Here is a 12,948-nt window from a genome sequence, read left to right as displayed (position 1 = left end):
TGGAGGCCAAGCGAATGCTATTACTATATCATACATAAAAATACTAATTCAAAACTAAAAAATCTTAATGTTGTATGTATCATGCATTCAAAGGCGATCCGTCAGAACTTCTTCGGCCTCCCATCTGGATTTTACCTCCGCCAAGTCAATCTCATTGGCCAGCTTCCATTACACCCACGCTTTGTCCGACTCCGCTGTCACCATCCAATTGCTAACTTAATGGATCGCAGGCGCAGTTAATAACTCTACCTCCGAAGGCAATAAAAGTGTGCCAACTTGGTAACTCGGACTGCCAAAACCAAATCGGATTCTCAAAGCGAACCGGGAGGCAATTAAAAACTCAACCGCAAAACCGTTGTTAATGACAGCCGGAGAACAGGAATTGGATGCGGGACAGGATCAGGATTCTGTCCTGTCCTGTCCAAAGTTGACCACGTGTGACAAATTGACGCTTTTTAATTTTCCCTGCACCCACACCTCTTAAAACGCAAAGCGCCACACGGATTCAACATCCCCCAGTCCCGACACTCCGGAATCCCAAGTTTTCTGCTGATTGATGACATCGTTGCGGTTGTTTTTGTTGCGGTGCTCCGTGTGCTGCTGATGCCTTTAAAAAGGTGTTTTCATTTTGCATGCAAAAACATCGCCCTGATTAATTGCCACGCAAGATCGCGAGGGTGAAGGGGCTCCAAGCTGGACAGAGGCTTTGCAATAAAAAAAAAGTATTTCTATGTGTTTAAAAAACAAGTTATCGGCGTTCTACATAAAAATTCAAATGATATTTTAATCTTAAATATATACAAAATATTTATTTTTAAATAAAGATGGGAATTAACTGTGCATGCCAATTTTTCTCAGTACACTTTATTTAACAAATGATGTGCATGTCTGGGGAGCCGATAAGTAGCCTGCGAAATGCAGTCGGAGCTCATAATAGAGTTGAAGTGGCGCGGCGACCGCGACTCCGACTTCGAGGCAACCAAATCAAAATGTTAATGACACTCTCAATACAGTTATCAAGGAATGGGGCGGCAAGGATCGCGGCGGAGATCTGGCCACTTGACCGAGCCTTTTAACATTTTTGCCATAGCCGAGTGCCCATCGCGGTTCCATCCTCCCTGTTAAGTTGTCATTTCCATTATGACCATGTCGCTTTAGCATTTAACAAATAGTTGAGACATTTACAAGCGGCGATAAGCGACGGGACTGGCACTCCAAATGCTCGACGATTTGTGTTAATGTATTTATGCCCGAGACGAGCTTGGCCAGCGGCTAATTGATGTCGCCTTTGGGAGGCAAAGTTTAATATTCATATGGCCGGTGGTACCTCGGCCTCTCACATTAATCAAAGACAGCGGCCATAAAGCCTCATAAATATATGTTACATCGCATCGTGGCCCACACAAAGTCCAGTTCCAGGCCATAATTGTCTGGCGCTTTTGACAAGCTAACGCGATATGACAAGACAAGTCAACGGCCCATCAAAAAACTTATCAGAGAAGCCACAAAGAACTCCAGACCGGATGTGGCCGAAGTGGATGTGGATGCGCTCGGTGGGCCATAGCCCTGTCCGAGGCCATTATTATGCCCTTTGTCCATAAGCGATCGTGTTGACAAGCGACCAAGCTTCGTGAATGAAAGCCAAGAAAAATTATAAAGCGATAAAGCCGGGCAACACGCCGTCCGTGAGTCAAACAAAAGAAAACTATCAAGAACATAAATATGCATATCGAAAATGGCCTAGACAATATCAATTTGTCAAGAGATATGATAGAGAGCAATGGAGGGAAACAGGCCTCGTTGGTGGGCGTTTCTATTGTCTTACCAAATGGCCAGCGGAGCAATTTTAAATCGATTTGTCATTGAAGCCAAATCAAGCATATGGCTGGATAGAGGCTGAAGTAGAAAAAAATTAGGATAATAGAAATAGTACAAAATGTAAAAGTACTCTACTCTATTCTTGTATTTATATACTATATCATCTAAGATTTTGCAAGTCTCTTAATCTTATAAGCACGTATTCTTGAATCTGGGATATATGTATCTATTTTTTTCTCTGCACCTTTTGCAACTCTTCATTATAAATCATTTTCATCGATCATTTCCTTGAACCGAGTTAGACCTTTTGAGGCAATGGCCAAGGCAATCAGCGAAAACACTTCCGATGAGATCTCGTATTTGATTGCAGGCCATTTATTGCAGTTCTTTATAGGTATGAAGAGTGAGAGCCCAATATATTGCATCAGCACGTCCGGCGTACACATTTGCGTCATTTTCGCAAAACGTTTTGTTTGAAATTGAAATTGGTTTTGTTTCGCAAGACAATTTAACCGCAAATCGGCTAAAACGATAGGCCCGCCCCCTTTAGGGGCCGACCGTTTATGAAAGCCCATCTCAAACTGGAACTCTGAGAACGGATTGGAGTTCGACTGCGATTTAGCATACCCTACAAAAAAAAAACGAACTACAAAATTGGACACGGCGCATCAGGCAAGCACGTTTCGTATTAAGAAAATCGTCGAGGCCGTAACGACTGGGCAAGATCTGGGTTGGGTAGGAGGTTGATATACAGGTATACTAAAACCCGGGACCCAGCCTTAACCTGCAATTGGTATGGACTCTGGCCATGGCGTCGGCTATGCTATGAAAGACCGACATTCGCAGCGAATCAATTTCAAATAGCCATCCCGTCCATCGTTTTGATCATCAACCAGGCAATTGCTGATTGCCGCAAAATAATTTTTGCATTTCGACTGGCAACAAAAACTCTTTGAGCTGATGTTGATGAAAACGATTTTAAATTATTTTATTGTAATTGCAAAATTGTATTGCCCGACTGGTTCGCTTTCAGCTTGGCTTCATATCCAGCTTTAGCCATGGCAGACTGAGTTTGCTTATGCCTCCCCGCGCCGCATGGCTGTATCAATTTTTTGCGCTTTTTCTGTTTTATTGCTACTCCATTAAAATTGAATTGACTTTTTGTTGCTGTTTTCGTTGCTTTGCTATTGCTATTGCTATTTCTGTGGTGCCTGTTATTGTTGAAAATATAATAATGGTTATTACGCTGAAACGATTGTGCGATTGTTGTTAAATTAAAAATTATTGATTATGGCGCAGATACAGCAGTGAAAAAATATTGGTGGAAAGATACCTTAGAAAGATTTCCTTACATTTCAATAATGGTATAATGATATGAACTGTTGGGGTTTAAAATGAGAGTTTAATTTCCTATTAGTAGGAAAGAAGTAAAAAAAGTTTTTTTAAGAAAGTCGCTTAAAAAATCGTACTTATTTTTTTTACAAACTAATTTTAAAAATAAAACTCCTATAGTAATCATCCGTTTTAACAACGTCTGTTGCTAAAATCTTCATTTCCGGTTCCCATCTGATGGTATATAGATTTTTTAACAGATGTCGCTTTTATTGATCTAAAATGCGGTAGGTGGCGCTACATCGCATGAACTGCGCCATCTACCGGAAACGTATAGTAGCTTCTGTCGAAACTTTCTTGCCAAAATAAACAGAAACAGAAACTAAAATCGCGAATAAAACTGATTTTTAGGCCGAATCGAACGTAAGAAATGCGAAAAAAACCAATTTTAACCAAAAAGGGCATTTGTGAAGGCGCAAAAAAAAAACAGTAAAAGTGCAGTTCAAAGATGTGGCAGCACACGAAAATTTTCCAAGTCTGGCAGCTTCTGGAAATTCAAATTTAAATTTGAGCCAACTTATCTGATTGAGCTGAATTGAAAGATAAATTTAAATTATAAATGTTTATATTAAATTATAATAAATTATAAATGATTTTATTTTCAACAATTTAAGGTACCGGATATGCTATGCTTATTGTAACAATATTTTTATCATTATTATTTATGCAAACTCACTAATTTAATTTTTTTGTTATTTTGATTTTAAAAGTTCCTAAAACAAAGATGCACTACAATTATAAATGTTCATTTACAGAAACAATATAAAATTTAACACAATAAATGGATCTTGAGGATTATTATGATGTTCTTTGCTAAATTTGTAGCTTAAGGTTATTATAAACATGATCACAATTTGTATGGCGGATGAGTTTTAACTTCGGCAGTCAATGGCACAAGAGGTTATCCTATTACTTTACGAAAATCACGTCGTCTTCGTCACTGGAAGTGCTGATCGTTTGGACTCGACGACGCTTGTTAGGAGGAGGATCTGGTGGCTGTATTCCCAATCTCCGTTGCCTTCGCCTTTCCTTTAAAATTCTTTCTGCTTTTTCTAATGGACATTCGGAAACGTCAAGTCCCCTTTCTGTTGTAGAGGTGTCATCGTCAACGATGAACGAACCGGGCAGGTACTGGGATATGTCATCTTCCACTGGCTGGGAGAATATTTGGGAATCATTGAGATAAGCCCTAGGAGCTGGCATCTTAAAGGCACCGGGTCGTTGGATTGGACTCCTAAAAATATACTTTTGAGAAAGTTTTCTTTAAAATAAATAATCATTAATTATCACCGTGCTGCCTGCAGGTAAATGGCATGCATATTAGTATCGTTATGATCATCTTCATCGCTTGAAACTATCACAGAATCCTTCAGGTAAGTTCCAATCGTAGTCTCGGCTTCCTCATCATGATCCGACCCACTTTTTTCGGCCTCATCAGCTATAAATGAATTATAATATCTCCGTTTCTTTCGAGCCTGTATCGGGGGAGATGGTGTATCCAGCTAGAAAAAAAGTCTGATAATTTTAGGCTCACAATTATTTAACATTTCAAGGTTACTACCATTTGGGTATCAGGAATTAGCTGGACATCATCGAAGTCACAATCAGCCTGCGTGCTTGGAACTTGAGATGAGGGCTTTTCATCCGCCTCCTCATCCGAGCTTATGATTATCTTTCTCTTTGATGGCCGTCGTATCACAGGGGAATCCTCTTCCTGCTCTTTCTGCTGTCTTCCTGTCGTGGGTGTAGTTGTAGAAGTCATCCGATGCAGAGATGCAGCTGCTTTGGCAAGTCGTCCATGACCCCGCATCCGCTTCAGATATAGATCGAATATACTCGGCGATTTCTCTTGACCCTGCGGATTTGTGGGTTTCCGATTTTCGGGAGATTGTGGGCACTTCTTTGAGCTTGATGGACTACATGGATGTTTTGATGAAGCTTTGGCTGCTAATTTGGCGGCCAGAGTTTTGCCTTGAGGCTTCCAAGGTGACAAGGAGTCGCAGTCAAAAATATTGGGTGAGCCACAGGGAGCCGACTGAGGTTTGTTTTCTTTAGATTCCAGTGTTGGTGAAATCAATTCCCTTTTCTGTGGACTATAAAGGTCCAGTGGCTTCGGCATTGATTCCACTTTCTTTTCTTTCTTATTATTTTCTTTTTGGTGACTCATTAGCTCAACTTCCTCGGCCATGGGCTCTAGAAAATCATCAAAATCGTCCAGCTGGAAATCCAAATCCTTGTTATATATTTTTGGTTCCTGTTTTACATCCTCTGGCTGCTCCTTAATACCTTTCTTGTCTTGTTGACTCATCAATGCCACTTCCTCCGCCATGGGCTCCCAAAAATCATCCAAATCGTCAAGAAATAAATCTTCTTCTTTGACTTTCTCTTTTTTTTCCAAACATTTCGATTCATTGGCATTACTTTTATGTTTCTGGCTTGTTGATGCGACTTCCTCGTCCATAGGCTCAAGAAAAATATCCATGGTATCATCATCTTTGACTTTCCCTGGCTTTTCCAAATATTTTGATTCAGTTTTCGGATCGTTGGAATCACCCTTCTGTTGCTGGCTTATTAACGCAACTTCCTCGTCCATCGGCTCAAGAAAAATATCCATCTCCTCCAGGAGTGAGGCTAATTCTTCCTTGCACTTTTCGAGCTTCTTCTGGCTAGAAAGATTTTCTTCTTCTGGGATCGGTATTAAATCCAAGTCTTCAGGAGTGGACTCTACATGTTCCTGATCAGGACAGAGTTCTGTTTTTACTGGGCTGCCTCCTTGACTGATTGGGTATATCGTACTTTCCGTAATGGGTGGCGGGTCTGGAGATGGTCTACCGGATGACTCAGCATTCAACACCGAAAGGCTCATTAATCCATTCAAGCGGGATAAGGTGTCTCCCAAATCTGTGGCATCCTCCTTCGGTGGAGGCTCAAACATCAGTTTGCTCAGGGGTTTTACTCTTATAGGGGTAGAACTGTGATGAATCGGTTCGAAAGGCTCCAGCTCAGTCTTCTGGCTCAAGTACAAGGAATCACATTGCTCCTCCATGGGATCCTCAACTTCCTCCTCGTCCCAGCTGGTTTCTATGCCTCCTAGTTGCTCATTCACCGTAGCTTCTAGATTCCGCATCTCCAGCTTTTCCAGAAGCTGCTGTTTCAGTTCGAAGTTGTCTGTGTTTAAGCCTTGTTCATCTAGGCCCTTAAATATTGTATCACATGTGGCCATGAAGCGCTTGTCTCTCTTGGCTTCCAACGGATCCTCAAAGTCTCTTAGAGTAATTTCAGCACCTGATTCGTCCGCTTGCATTAGTTCCTCCACCTTCTCAGGTCCGTTGCAAATATCTAAAATCAATTTATAGTTGTTCCTGGTGCGCTGTTGTCGGCTATTCAAGCGATTATCAGCTATGTCGAGCTGGCTCTGAAGCAGCACCTTCGTATGGATGTCCTTTACAAAGTCCGGATTACTTTGCAACAAATATAGTTTCAATGTTCGAGGCAAGTATTCATCATTCAAATGGCTAATTAGATCTTGGGATTCTGGAATAATCGGCTTGTTCGACTGCAGGAGGCGGTTGAGCTTTCGAAGACGCTGCACTTCTTCTTGACTACTGCTGGTAGTGGTGCTGGATGTGGCCTGAGTTTCCACGAGGAAGTTCTTGAGGGTAATACTCCGGCGAGACACTTGCTCTTTGACCATTGCTTGGGAAGCTTCGCTCATTGTATAGGCTGGCATTCCCTGCAGGATACCTTGCTGGCTTTCCGAAGGAGCAGTCTCCTTAAAATATTTTCGCAGATTACCGGTCTTTACAGGCAGTTCCTTTCGCTTCTTAGGCTCCTTTTTCTTGGCCGTGGGTTTCGGTTTCTCCTCAACAGCCGTCTCCATGTGTTTCTCCTCGCACTTTGGGTTAAATTGTAGTGGAACCATTCGCGGATTATGTTGGTAAAGAGACACTTGCACGGCAGATGAGTTGAGGATCTTTCTGTTAATCTGATCCTTGTGTGCAAGGACATCTTTGAGAATCTGTTGCTCCCGACCCTCGGTTACCAGCATTACAACTTCTCCATTCTTTTTCCTACCCGTCCGTCCAATCCTTTGGACAAATCGCGTGGGATTGGAACTGCAGATGTCAAAGCACACAATCATCTCCACCTCACCCACGTCGATTCCCTCTTCCCCGATCGAGGTAGCAACTAGTACGTTACTGGTGCCGGATCGGAAGTCGGCCATGATCTGGAGCTGCTGCTTTTGGGTGAGGGCGTAGCTGGCTCCCACGGTGGCACCCTGTCCAACAAAGCAGCGGGGACGCAGTAGAGGTCTGTGCTGCAGCAGTAGACGTTGAATCAGCATCACGGACTCACGGTACTCACAGAAAACAATAGCTCGCGAATCAGAATGTGACTGCAACAAATAAAAAACAAAGTGAACAAAATGTTTTTGACGATAAAGGAATCATCTCTTACTTCAAAATGCTGGAGTAGAACCTGCCTCAACTTTTCATACTTGGCGTGCCCAAAATCAAGATCTGCCGGCAAAGGCGGCACCTCGCCATTTGTCATGGCATTAGTGGTGTAGTTCAGTGGATTGGCTCCCAGTTCCTGCCGCACCTGCTCCACCAAGTCCCTCAGTTGACGATCCCTGGCTAGGACAAATTTCTCCCTACCATCCTCATCCGCATCAAAATTGTTAACAAAAACCCGCAGTCCGTGGCGTTCCATTAGCTCCAGAGAATGGTACAAACTGATGCACATGGAAAAATTTCCCATGATTATGTTGTGCTCCGGGTGTCGGTTTTGGGTCGATCGATCAATGAACAATTTCTGCTCGTACAACAAGCTATTCTTGCTTATGCTTCCCTTGTTCCCCTTGATAATATCCGCCTCAATAAGTTGCCTCAGATATGGCTCTATGATCTGAAGCAATTGTTCCCGGGGTTCCTTTATTCGATCCTTAATAGAAACGACTATTGTGCGTATCGTGCGACGGTGAATGTATGGCTGAACGTCGATTGACGTATCCCAGCGTACTTGCAGATTAGAGATGAAGAGGTTCTGGCAAACGGTGGCCACATCGTCCATGGTTCTGCCCGGAGTTGCGGACAGGGCCAGCATCCGAAAATTGCGATTGTGGGCCATCATGCTGTCTGCCACTTGTGTGTAGGCATATCGACCTTTCGCCCGATGTGCCTCATCCACAACAACCAGTTTAACAGAGGAAAATGGAAACGTCGCACCGCCTTCCGCTTCCAGCATGTCCGAGTGAACCACTTGGGGTGTGACGAAGAAGACTCGCTTTGATTCCCACAGCTGCGCCCGTTTGGGGCGAGCAAGTTGACCTGGAAAGCATTGAATTTGAATTAATGTGTCTGGCTCTATTATCAAAGGGTTCAATCGTCTAATCCTTACCAGTCAGCTGCACAGTGTCAGCTGCGGCAAATGGCATTATCTTTTGGGATGCGTTGATCTGCTGGGCAACCAGTGGCCGGGTAGGAGCCATAAAGACAATTTTTCCCTGAGGATACCATCGGTAGAAGTTGTACATGACCACAGCCGCAATAAAGGTCTTGCCCAAGCCCGTGGGCAGCACCACCAGGGTATTCTTGTATAGGGCTGATTGGACGATGGCCTGCTGGTAGGATCTCAGGGGCATGTTGGTCGGATAGATCCAGTTGTGGCCAGCAGACAGATCAAAGCCCTCGCAAGCGTCATCTGCAACTCCAGGAGGGGACATTCTGGTCCCACTCCCGCTTTCCTGCAAACAGAGAGTTTCTCAACAAAATTTCTCGTGTAAAATTTCTTAAAAACTTACCTCAGTTTCCTGCTGCTCGTGGATCGCCAATGCCGCTGCCAGCTCATCGTCATTATCGAGCCACTCCGAATCCATCATAAGCCAATCAATAACGCGATAATAAAATCAACGATCAGCATTATCAGATTAATGTTGTTTGTTTATATTTTGTTTTTGCGGAATTAGTGTTGCCAATGCATTCTTGGAAGGATACCACGCCATCTATGGGGCAGAGCGAAAACTAACGCTCGATCACAAATTGAGTTAGTTCCGATAACATTCGGAATTATATTCTAGAAATTTTTTAAATTTGGCGGGATTTTTAAATTTTAGATTTGAAGATTATAAGTTTAAAATATACACATTGTTTTTCTTGGTTTATGGAAGACAAACTTTGAAGAGTAAAAACTTTTTCTATTCTTTTTTAGTAGTTTCATATTATGTTATTATGTTTCATGCCTAACTTAATGGGAATCCAGATTATTTTATTTATTATGGGAGTCTACCTCACGAGTTTTCCGGAAACAAATTCAAAGAAGCATGACGAGGGCCAAGCCCCATTAATTGTCGCCAGTTCGTAATTGGGCGACAGATTTTCCAAGCAATTTTGAGATATTTGTGCAGTAGATGTTCTGATTGTCTTAAATTAGGCGATTCCAACGAATGTTCATACGTTTTCATAAGCTTGCACTTTTATGGGTAAATCTGGGATAGGACATAGGGATAAATCCTCATTAATAATTATTTTTAAATTTAAACTGTGGAAAATTGGCAAGCCCAGTTTACTCACAAATTCTGATTGGGGGAAATGAAACACAAATTCTGCTGATGAGGGGAAATGATAATTAGAGCTCTCACACACATTGGGTTGAGTTTAATGGAAAAACGTACATAAATAGTAGCAATCTCATTTAAAAATCTCCACAGCCAGGCCTAATGAGTAACGACCGTGAATGGTGAAAGGGGGAGCCTCTCCCCGGAGCCCCATCCCAGGCCGAAGCAAAAACACAAGCGAACGCACTGAAATGTAATTATATCGCATTATTTGTCATTTCGAGCAAATGAATTGAAACAAATTTAGTGTGACAAATGAATTGTTCACTTACAATCGAGTCCGTGTGCCTTTTGTGGGGCTAATGGGTGGCGAGGTCGTCTGGGGGCGGGGGCGTGGAGGGACTGGCTGTGTAATGTTGGCAGCGGGGACAGAGATATGTATGTATACACACGGGTGCATGAGACACACTCAATTTGTCGGCTCTCTAGTCAATTTCATTTCATTTGCATGAAGTTCTCCGTCTGTGCGGGTTCCTCCCCCTCTCTGCCACCCACCAAGCCCCCCTTTCTCTCACTCGCCCTGCGATTGGTATCTGTCAGATATCTGTAGGCCATAGGCATTAGGCCTTTTGCCTAATTCAGCTTTATGAGCCATGTCTAATTACCAAATGAATTGTGCAATTATTTATTTTTGTTTATTAATTGGCTACCGTACTAATGAGCCTAATGGCCAGATACCTTCGTATGTGCATGGATGGGATGAATTCGTGTTTGTGTCCTATGTGCAGATGAGATGAGTCAGAGATTATCTCCGCCTGACATGGCCAACATAAATGTCATGACTTATGAGGCACTGATGCTGATCGGCCAAGTTTGCGGTTGCCGCCAGACCAATAGCCTTTTTCGACTTATCTCCGACGACGTCGAGTCGCCAAGTCGCCAAGTCGCCAAGTTACGAGTATTTGCGGTCGGCATCATAACGAGCACTTTCCATACAAAGTTGCCAACGCTGGCAGCCAGCGGAAGCAGCCGCCATGGAAACACGGCAACATGGAAGCTTGGAAACAGGGCCACAAGGGCGCAGACCCATTTATGCAAAGTGCTTTCTGCCGGAGATGGGTGCGTGAAGGGTCGTTAATGGTGGCTCACTTAAAAAAATAATTATAATTATTCACTCAGCGACATGGAATTGGTTACAAGTTATTTTCTTAGGTTATAGGGAGTCTATCCCTCATAATTAACTTTAATTAGATTTTAGCATTATCTCTTGTATATATAAGAAGTAGAAACTTTATACTCAACTTCCATAGGAATTTTCGTTCTGTGTATGGTAAAGCTTAAGAAGCATTCTCATTCTGTGGCATTTGAAGGATGCATCTTGGTTCGCAAACGAGCAATGCATCTGTGGCTTGTGCAACTCATTAGCACTTATTAAAACTAAGTGCTGGGGTACCTTGGGCGGAAATGGGCCTGGATTTGCGGTCCAAGTAACGATTACTTGGCGACAGCTGCGCCAGTCAGTAATCAACATTTCAGCAATTGTCTGCGGCAGTTGTAGTGTTGCCTATATATATTATACATTGGTTGCAATTGGAGCAGCAGTGGCATTTTGTCGGTTGCCAGGTCTCAGAACTCAGTGGCGCGTGTCCCCAGCAGAAAAGCAAGCAAACAAACAAACAAACAAACAAACCAACAAACAGACAAACGAATGCAGTTAAAAATGGCTGCCAATTATCTGGGCTGCCATGTTTGTTTCCCCTGCAGTTGCCGGGCAATCAAGCATTTGGTTTATTAGCCACCACCCGGTGGGTTACACCGAACAAAATAAGGGCCAAATAATATTCATTTAACATTTACAAAGAATATATCAAGATACTTATTTTCTTATGAAACTTTTGTGTGTGTAAAGGAAATAAAGTTTTCAGTTCAATTTCAGCCACAGATTCGTATTGTCCATTAGCTGAAATTGCCAAAAATTGCAGGCAAGCTTGGTGTTAGCTCGTGTTTTAAGGCAGTTAGTGGCTTTCGAATAAAGGTAGCACCTGCCGAGCAAAGATATTCCAAACTCATCAGGACACGCCCATGCCGAGCCACGAACACTTCACACTTTCACAGGCCCAAACAAAAAGGATGCGCCCTAAGCCGCTGTGAATCAACAAAATTAAATAACAAATTGGTCAACACAATTTCATTATAAAGGCAATAGCCAGATCCCCAAAAAGGTTGGCCCATCAACCCTTCATCAGATTACCGGGCTGCAGCTGCAGGCGCCGCTGCCAAGTCGATGCTCAAATCGATTATCCTGTGGCCAATCCTTTTGCATACGTGCCGCACCTGTTGTCATGGGCAGCTCCTAAGTGCTGGATGCCATGCAAACAAACGGGTTGCTGGAGCCGATGGAATGGCCATAGCTTGATGGCTATCGACTCTAATGGCGTCCAGGGCATCAAATTGTCCGACAGCTTTAATGGGCTGCAAGGCGGAAAGAGACAGTCTGAGAGGCTCGCGGCGTATTAGTGTTAGCCTGGAAATTGGACACGGCCAACAGGATATGCTAGTAGAGCACGCAGCACCGACCCTGTGGCGGGTAGGTGTGAACTTCCAAAGACTGTGGCCGTTGCATAATTATATGCAATTTATACCGAATGCCCTGGGCCCTGCTCTCTTTTTCGGCCAGGTCCTTCCTAGAAGGCCAGGCTACCGAGTTACCTGCTGGGTTGGAAAGGGATCAACCTTCTCGGCTTGCGATCGGAGCGATCAATGAATGAAAGCCGCCGTCTATTTGTTCATCAAATGTATGTGGGTGTGACGAGGTTGGCAGGTGCCCAAAAAAAAGGAGACCAAGAAAACGGAAAAACCGCACGAGTTAAAAATAGGGCACTAGAAATTAAATAGATTATCAGTAATCTTGAAAAATTATCCTAAATTTTTTTAAACATGAATCTAATATTATATAACGAATAACTTAAAACTACGCATTAAAAATACATGTTATTAAATACATTATTTAGGCAAATGAATGATATATCGTCTATGGTAATGTAAAGTAAATCGTGTAGAAAATCATAAGCGTGCTTAAGCCCCACTAACTTGTCTATAACTTGCTTAATTAGCAGTCAATATCACGCACTTCATATCGTCCAATTAATTTAGCATATTACTACGGCTAACTATGAGTTACA

The 12,948-nt window shown here is 42.9% G+C and overlaps 1 protein-coding gene across 1 annotated transcript; it reads right to left on the bottom strand.

Annotated features, from left to right (window-relative positions):
• Nucleotides 1-3,998: 3,998 nt before the first annotated feature.
• LOC6501374 lies at nt 3,999-9,197 on the bottom strand. Its single transcript, XM_001955065.4, has 6 exons — nt 9,014-9,197; nt 8,611-8,956; nt 7,669-8,540; nt 4,772-7,606; nt 4,501-4,712; nt 3,999-4,444 (listed from the first exon to the last, which is right to left on the bottom strand). The coding sequence occupies exons 1-6, from the start codon at nt 9,089-9,091 to the stop codon at nt 4,120-4,122; spliced, it is 4,668 nt and encodes a 1,555-aa protein (XP_001955101.2). The 5' UTR covers nt 9,092-9,197; the 3' UTR covers nt 3,999-4,119.
• Nucleotides 9,198-12,948: the final 3,751 nt, after the last annotated feature.

This window comes from Drosophila ananassae, chromosome 2L, assembly GCF_017639315.1.
Source record: "Drosophila ananassae strain 14024-0371.13 chromosome 2L, ASM1763931v2, whole genome shotgun sequence".
Taxonomy (NCBI): Eukaryota; Metazoa; Arthropoda; class Insecta; order Diptera; family Drosophilidae; genus Drosophila; species Drosophila ananassae.
Note: the sequence above shows the minus strand (reverse complement) of the source record. Positions and strands in the feature narration are given on the sequence as shown.